Below are 8,127 nucleotides of genomic sequence, written 5' to 3'. Positions count from 1 at the left end.
AACAATATATTAAGAGGCTCCTCATTATTTCAACCTGATCCAGCAATCGGATTCAGAAATATAATTTATAGTGTAAAACTAAATTATTTTTAAAAAAATAAAAAGGCAAAAAATAAAATATTATTTGGCTAAAATGGAACAGCCGGAACATAACCAAAACATTCCGGCCAAAACTTGGGCGGGATTTACAGAATGGACTTAGATTCTGAGCAAGATGAAATCTCTTTTGATTTGTTCCATTTTTTAAACTAGAAAATGATATACCGACTATTCTGGATGAAACACAACGAAATTCACAACCTTGCACTGGATAGAACTACAAGAGTTTTCTTTAAATATCTCAATACAACAACGATAAGGCTATTCTGATAGACTGATGATGACTAATTGGGGAATCATGCTGTTCATAACAAGATTTGTTATGCATGCCAGCAGTTCCAGATTGATTTCAAAAACATGGTAAATAAGCCAAGTTTGTACCATGATAGTCCCTTTTACAGTATATTGATTGTTAAATACCAAATTCAATGTACCTTCTTCCATCACAAGTAAAATAAGAAAGCAACCACTTCAACACGTCAATTGCATCTTTGTTCCTGAAGAGAAGAAATTCAGTTTATGCAGACATGTTTCATGTAATTGCACATAATACAGCACCGTTTTCTTGATGCTAGCATTTTTCTTATCTAATAATGACTTGCAGAGTAGTAAACAGGAGAAGATGGTGCATTTGCAGTTCCATTACGACGAGCTATTTCCATAAACACAAACAAAAGAGAGTTGACCTTGTTTGAAATAAAACTTTTCTTAAGTGGAGTGTATATATTATTGTAAAGCTGAAGCGCAATTTCATCATGTTTCCAATAAATACTGTGCAGACAGAGTTTTGGATCTGACAATAGCACTTGCCAAATTTAATTCTAAAAACCAGGATAAACTCTTCCTATAAAATATTTGTACCAAAAAGGAAAAAAAAATCAATTGTCTAAACTCAAGCAAATGCTATCTAGAAGTGGTTTTGGAACAGAACCCCATGCTCCTTTGACATCACTAGCAGAATTGGTGTTGGAACAGAACCAATCTGCACATTCCATTTAGATATCCAAATTACAGAATAGGGAAGATAGAATAACAGAAGTAAAAGTTGAACCTGTAACCCTCCGTGAAATTTGTCACTTACTATCCCCGTGGGATATTAAAGCCTCTTAAAAATCACACTTACAGAACCATCTGAAATCCTAGATCAATATGTTTGTTTAAAGTTAGTTTGTGTAAGCATGCATGGTATCCCTAAGATTTTAATCTCAGTTCCTAAACGCTTTCCTCCATTTGAAAGCCTTTCAAATTTGAGCACATTGCCTCAAGCATGAAAGTGTAAATGGCATATGAAAGTACAGATTTTGAAACAGCTTGCCATCTGCAGCAATCTTTATAGTGCTTAAGGCATTTCTTCATTGTTTTGCCTTAAGACACAGTTCAAGAACAACCTTCTCAAACAGATATTCAAAGTGTCAAATAAGTCAATTGTCCAATATATGTTGCGGACTTGATGAGAAGGAGATTATTATTTTGTTTGTTTAATTGAATGTCACAGGACACATGATTAGTTGAAGGTCATCATTTCATTCCATTACATTTTAGTGCTAACATATCACAGCTGTAAAACTATTACCGATGAATCAATACTGAAATCCTTGACTCTAGCTTAAAATTTAGCACATCTTGCAAACATGAAAAATCAGCTATATTGTCCAGGAATATTCACTCAAATATATTTAGATTAATTCATTTTGATTTTACTCTCTGGAAAAGATCAATCCATGAAAGACAGTACTAGATGGGAAGTAGATTGCTAAACCTATAAACCATGAAAAGTAATGGGAAGAGAGAATTTCACATGTTCACTAATTAGCATGAACAAACCTCATAAATCAAGGATTATGTTAACTTTCTAGCAAAGATCCAATCATGTGTGAACTAGCAAAAACCAATTAAGGACCAAGGAAGCACCATATTTTGTTGAACATGTCTGTTTTTAGCATTCTTGTTTTCATGCATAAAGGATAAATTCTTGATCACCAAAAATATAAAAGATGTTTGACCCGTATCTGTCCACACAGCAAATCTCTTACTGTGTAGTCATCGAAAGCCAATTTGTTGCTTTAGGAGCATAAACTATGGAAACAACCAAATCTAGGAGGACCCATCCATAATGCTCCATACATTACACGGGCAAGACAATGCGTTATGACTTTGTTTTACTGAACTAGTAAATTATAAAAGCAAATAGAGAGAGAGAGAGAGAGGAGGGAGGGGGAGAGAGAGAGCTATATGGTCTACCATCCTATAAAACTTATAAAACTTCAAAGAAACTTCAAAAAGCTATACAATCTTCATTGATACTCCATCCAAATAATAGCTTCTTTTGTTATTTATCTATCCTAAAATGCATGTCTATTGACTATCCTACCTTCCCATTCTGCAATACTTCTCTAACACATAACAGAACACACAATACCCGGTGTCCTTGCCAGAAAACAATGCTTAAGCAACAATGGAAATAGGATAAGGCCAAGTACTTTTGAACCAAAAATCTGATGAATTGGACCCTTGGCTAGGCCATGTTTTGAAGTTAATTGGTTGAACAGTTGAACTGGTAAGGTTTTGTCAATTTCGCAAGCACAAAAACCTAGATGCTGGCAGCTCAATCAGAAACGCTCAGTGACCTGCATTCCATAAACCTTGAACCAGTGGCCTAGGATTAAGACTTTTGTATGGTCAAGGTCATCGCTCTAACAATTATGCTTGGTAGTTTCATGGCTTGTCTCATAAACTTGGCAATTCATGGCTTCTTTTTGTAGTTTGGCTATAATAATTTACACATATATTTATATTAGATCTTGAATTCAAGAAAATCTGATAAATGGTTTATTTGTTGAAATTCGTTAGAGTGTCTTGTATAAGGGAGACCCAAGAATCATTGTGTACGTCTTCTTGTTGCCAAGATTTTAAGGGAAACCAACCATGTTTTTTTTTATGAAGCTGTTTTAGTTTGAATACGTGGTGGATTCTGTACTACATATCAAGGCAGCAAAGGATGGAGAAAAAAAATTAAAAGAATTTTGATTGGTACTGTTTTATGATGTATTCAACAGCTGTAGTTCTTTTTTTTTGTTTTTTGTTTTGGCTATTATAAGAGAGAAGAGAGAGGTGTGTCTTGGTTCTTTCTTGACATAACTAAGTGCTTGTACAAAGAGTAAATGAGACTTAGGTGTATTGGCTTTCAGGATGAAATATTAATTTGAGTGACCACTCTTATTTACTCATAATGAAGTTTTTCTTTAATCATTGTTGCTGGTGGAAGTACTCGAAACTATAGTTGTCCCTATCCAATTTCTCTACCTGCCTATTGGTTTAAAATTGACATTGTCGCAACATATATTCTTGCACTCTAATAAATCACCTCCTAATGAATGTAAATTTAGTTATTTAATCACAATGCTGTAATTTTGTGAAGATTACAAGAAATCAGCTTCATGAAATTACAATGCTAGGTTTAACCTTAAGATGTCAGAACTATAGGAAAAAGATAGATATTTAATCACAAGTCCTAAAACTAAAAAGATAGCTAGCAACATTTAATCAGAGCAAGTTTCTTTTCTCTTTCCCTATTTCAAAAGGATGTCAAGACAGCACAAACACAAACACAAACACAAACAACGAGGTTTTTACATAAGACACATAGAAGAATCTGCTATTCACATACAGAAGTTGCAAAATCCACAAACCTGAAAATGAAGTATAGAGGGCTTAACCGATCTAGTATTATGGAGAATTCATAGTAGTAGCCTCCCTTCTCCATTTGTTTGCACTCCTAAAACAACCAAGTACAATAATCACAAAGAATTATGAAACCTGGAAAACAAGTTAATAACAAATAATATTAGGAGTATTAAAGTACCTTATCGACAGCTTCGCCGGATAATGGAATGTTCTCATAATTCTTGTACTGCTCAAGCCTGGTCAATCTGTATTTTTCCCTGGTTATATTCAATCTTTCCCAGGGAATACCCTGTATGTCTTGCCCATTCCTGGCCTGCCCAGAAGATGTATCCGTAGCCTTGGTAAGCTGCTCATTTTTTACCAAAAATTCCAGATTAATTAATTTTGTAAATTCTACCTGAAATAAAATACTCATCTATAAAAAAAATATAAACCAAAACTACCAAAAAATACGTTGAGAAGAATACCAAGTCGTATTCATTGGCTTCAACATCTTCCACACCGGCGGTGGCTCCTCCATCCATTTCATTGACGAAATCGACCATTTCTGCCTCTTCCACCATGTAATTCATATCCCCCAACCGCTGGAAGTAGGACATGTGCTATTTATGCATATATATAACGTCTGCTACAAATAAAAAAGAAAATCAACTCCAACGTGAATATTAGGAGTATTAAAGTACCTTATCGACAGCTTCGCCGGATAATGGAATGTTCTCATAATTCTTGTACTGCTCAAGCCTGGTCAATCTGTATTTTTCCCTGGTTATATTCAATCTTTCCCAGGGAATACCCTGTATGTCTTGCCCATTCCTGGCCTGCCCAGAAGATGTATCCGTAGCCTTGGTAAGCTGCTCATTTTTTACCAAAAATTCCAGATTAATTAATTTTGTAAATTCTACCTGAAATAAAATACTCATCTATAAAAAAAATATAAACCAAAACTACCAAAAAATACGTTGAGAAGAATACCAAGTCGTATTCATTGGCTTCAACATCTTCCACACCGGCGGTGGCTCCTCCATCCATTTCATTGACGAAATCGACCATTTCTGCCTCTTCCACCATGTAATTCATATCCCCCAACCGCTGGAAGTAGGACATGTGCTATTTATGCATATATATAACGTCTGCTACAAATAAAAAAGAAAATCAACTCCAACGTGAATAAAAATCATTTACCTTGGTAATTATATAATATGATATATTTTATCCATATTCATGAAACGTTGAGAAAGAAGAAGACCAAACTCACACAAACAATTGCAGGTTGCAACAGAACATCCAATCCAAGTTAATTATTAAGAAGTAACTAATAAATTCGACAATTTCAAGGGTCTGTTTAGCATCCATGCCATGCTATGATAGATTAGCCGAAGAGTATTAGCCTCAGAAATATGGATTAAAACCCCACCATAAAAAATCATAGAAAAGAAAAAAGAAGCAAACAACTGTTGCTAGATTACACGAGAAGAATTAAAAATGAGGGGAGGGGAGAGATTCTCTAACGCACACAGTAAGACCAATTCAGAGAGGGAGAAAGAGAGGGAGCAAATTGTTGAGAGGAGATGAAATTCTCTGCAAGGAAAATTTTTAAACAATTAGTAAGCCATGCAGGTTTTATCTTTGGGATTCATTCAAGCACTATTAGTAAACAGTACAGTGCTTTCATGTGTCACAAAGAGAGAACAAAATAAAAACTTTCTAGGTCCTTTCTTTTATCTAGGAAGAACAATACACAAAAAGAAGGATGAAAGGATGGAAATTCGCATGTGCTTGGGTTTTGGGTGGACTTCGGTAAATATCCTATTTTCACCTAACGAAAATTTTCCAATCATCATCATTCAAGGAGTTTCGCTCTGAAAGCTCAAAACCAAATGCCGCATCCTCCTGTGCAGTTCCTGTTCCCAACTCTTTTACACCACTCTATACTTAGGCATGCATCTAGAAACACCAATAAATAATAAAAGATTCGTAACCACTTAAAACAATGACAATATCTGGTGAATAAAACTCGAATTTCGTTTAATTGATTAAACCTAGTAATAAAAGACCTTAATTTTTTTAAAAAAATATTTATACCTAAATGAGAGTTGATGATGTGGCGTTGAGCAGAAAGTTCAGAGGAACAAACAGGACCAGATACCCAATCAGAAGACCGCGGTGTAGTTTGGATTTCTTTCCGTCTCCATTGGAGACAGCATTCTTCCATTTTCATTTTCAACGAGGTCTGAGATTCAGAATGACAAAATAATTAGACAACCGGAGAAGAAATTAAGAGAGATGAATGGAGGTGCGGTGCGGTGCATACAATCAGTACCTGAGGCTGAAGCTGAGTCGGGGATGATATTGATAAGGGTGGAAATGGAATTGAAAAGGAGAATGACGATTGGGGAGGAATCTTCTGCGCTTCCCCACCAATCGGCTGAAGCTCTTCCCTTCCCCGCAACATTCCTCCCGATTCTGCTTCTGCTTCTGCTTCTGGCTGCTGCTTACCCTAATCAAAATAAAATCTTCTAGGGTAAGCAGCCATGGCCAGGGAGAACAAGCTTTTTTCCATTTGTTTATCCCGCCATGCTGCATTGGTTTTAATTTAGGCCCGTTTGTTTGTCTACTTGAAAATAACTTTTTTTGTAAGTGGATTTTTGAAAAATAAATTATTTTTTTATATTTATTAATATCTTAAAAAATATTTTTTTAGTATTTGACTATATAATAAGATGAAAAATAATTTATTAATATATTTTTTTAAGTTTATCAAAAGAATACTGACAAAATCTTGTAAATAAAAAAGTTAGAGAATTAAATTAAAAAAATTCTAATTTTATAAATTATTTTAAATAAAATAAATAACAATTAAAATAATAAAAATAAAAATCAGATAATAAAATTAAAAGATAATAAAATTAAAAAAAAATACAATTTCATAAATTATTTCAAATAAAAATAAATAACAATAAAAAGAATATGAAGATAGATGAAAATTTTCAATTAAAAATATGATAAGAAAATAAATAAATACCAAAGCTATATAAAAATTAAATTAAGTCAAATTATAAGGGATGGAATTGAAAAAAAAATATTCAAAACAAAATATATAGCAATAAAAAAATTAATGATCAAATTTGATAAAATCAATATTTATGAAATTTCTATAATTTTTGGAAAATATTTTCCATCCAAAGTAAAAGAAAAAAAATTTAGAAATTAAGTCAAGTTTTTTTAATTTTAAAAGTGTTTTTTATTGATTAATTTTTCTAAAAATAAATAAATACAAGAAAGTTTGAAATTTTATTTTTTATGAAATTAGTGTAATTACAAGATTTGTAACTTAGTTTACAAAATAATAAGATAAGTTATTCTATTATAATAAATAAAAATTATTTTATAGTTTATATCTTGAAGACACGTACTCCTATTTTTATGAATGACCGTATAAAGTGTTATTAAACTATATACACAATATCATGTGTTAATATTGACTGAGTTAGTACCTGGCATTTTCTTTTAGTAATTATATATGGCCTGCGTGTTGTTGCCGGGAGCCAATTAATAAACAATATAAATGATTATTTTATCAGCAATTAGAAATGTTAGATTCATTATACTGTGAATTTGGGTAACCTAAAGTTTAGATATATAGGTTTGGTTTGCCATACTCTCTCGCCTTGAATTTGGTATGGTGGTCAAATATTATTAGACTTAAGTGATTGAGCCTTACAACCATTTAAAAACGATGAAAATACATTTACATCCAGCCTTGTTTTTGTTAAAATTTAAAAGTAATTTTATATTTGAAATATTTCAATAAAAAAAAATGGTGAAGCTCCTCAACACATCTATATTTCCCCCCTTATAGCATGATTGTATTTCAAATGTTTTTTTTTTTAAAAAAAAAAAGATAAAAGAAACCTCCAACCCAAAAGTTAAAATTTTATTATTTAAATGGCAAATAAATATCTATAATGTAGTTCAAAAAAATATTAAATGAATTATTTTGTCTCTAATTATTCTTTTAATATCAAATATATCTTATAAAAAAGATAATTTTATTCTCAATTGCATGTTTATTAAGTTTTTTTTGTTAAGAATAATTCTATTATTATACTGTTGTAATCCATAATAATTCGTTTCTATAGATAAATATTAAGAGGAACTCCTATCACTTTACTTTTAGTATTATGTAATAGCATAAATAACAATATCAACAATATATATATATATATATATATATATATATATATATATATATATATATATATATATATATTGGACATTCTAACAATTGGAGCTGAACAAGATATGACGCTTGTTTCTGGGCTTTTTACAAGTCAGAGAGGGACT

The 8,127-nt window shown here is 32.0% G+C and overlaps 1 protein-coding gene across 4 annotated transcripts; it reads right to left on the bottom strand.

Moving 5' to 3' along the window:
* Positions 1–277: 277 nt before the first annotated feature.
* LOC133681542 (uncharacterized) lies at positions 278–6,370 on the bottom strand. 4 transcript variants are annotated; one of them, XM_062104613.1, is made up of 9 exons: positions 6,104–6,370; positions 5,866–6,013; positions 5,297–5,361; positions 4,756–4,913; positions 4,467–4,634; positions 4,251–4,367; positions 3,962–4,129; positions 3,789–3,874; positions 278–596 (listed from the first exon to the last, which is right to left on the bottom strand). In XM_062104613.1, the coding sequence occupies exons 4-9, from the start codon at positions 4,885–4,887 to the stop codon at positions 512–514; spliced, it is 756 nt and encodes a 251-aa protein (XP_061960597.1). In that variant the 5' UTR covers positions 4,888–4,913; positions 5,297–5,361; positions 5,866–6,013; positions 6,104–6,370; the 3' UTR covers positions 278–511. The 4 variants fall into 4 exon arrangements, with proteins under 4 accessions (XP_061960597.1, XP_061960598.1, XP_061960595.1 ...); XM_062104614.1 differs by lacking the exon at positions 5,297–5,361 and having other exon boundaries at positions 4,756–4,916; XM_062104611.1 differs by lacking the exon at positions 5,297–5,361.
* Positions 6,371–8,127: the final 1,757 nt, after the last annotated feature.

Source organism: Populus nigra, chromosome 2 (assembly GCF_951802175.1).
Source record: "Populus nigra chromosome 2, ddPopNigr1.1, whole genome shotgun sequence".
NCBI classification, from domain to species: Eukaryota; Viridiplantae; Streptophyta; class Magnoliopsida; order Malpighiales; family Salicaceae; genus Populus; species Populus nigra.
The sequence above is the reverse complement of the archived record's forward strand: the minus strand, read 5'-3'. Positions and strand labels throughout refer to the sequence as shown.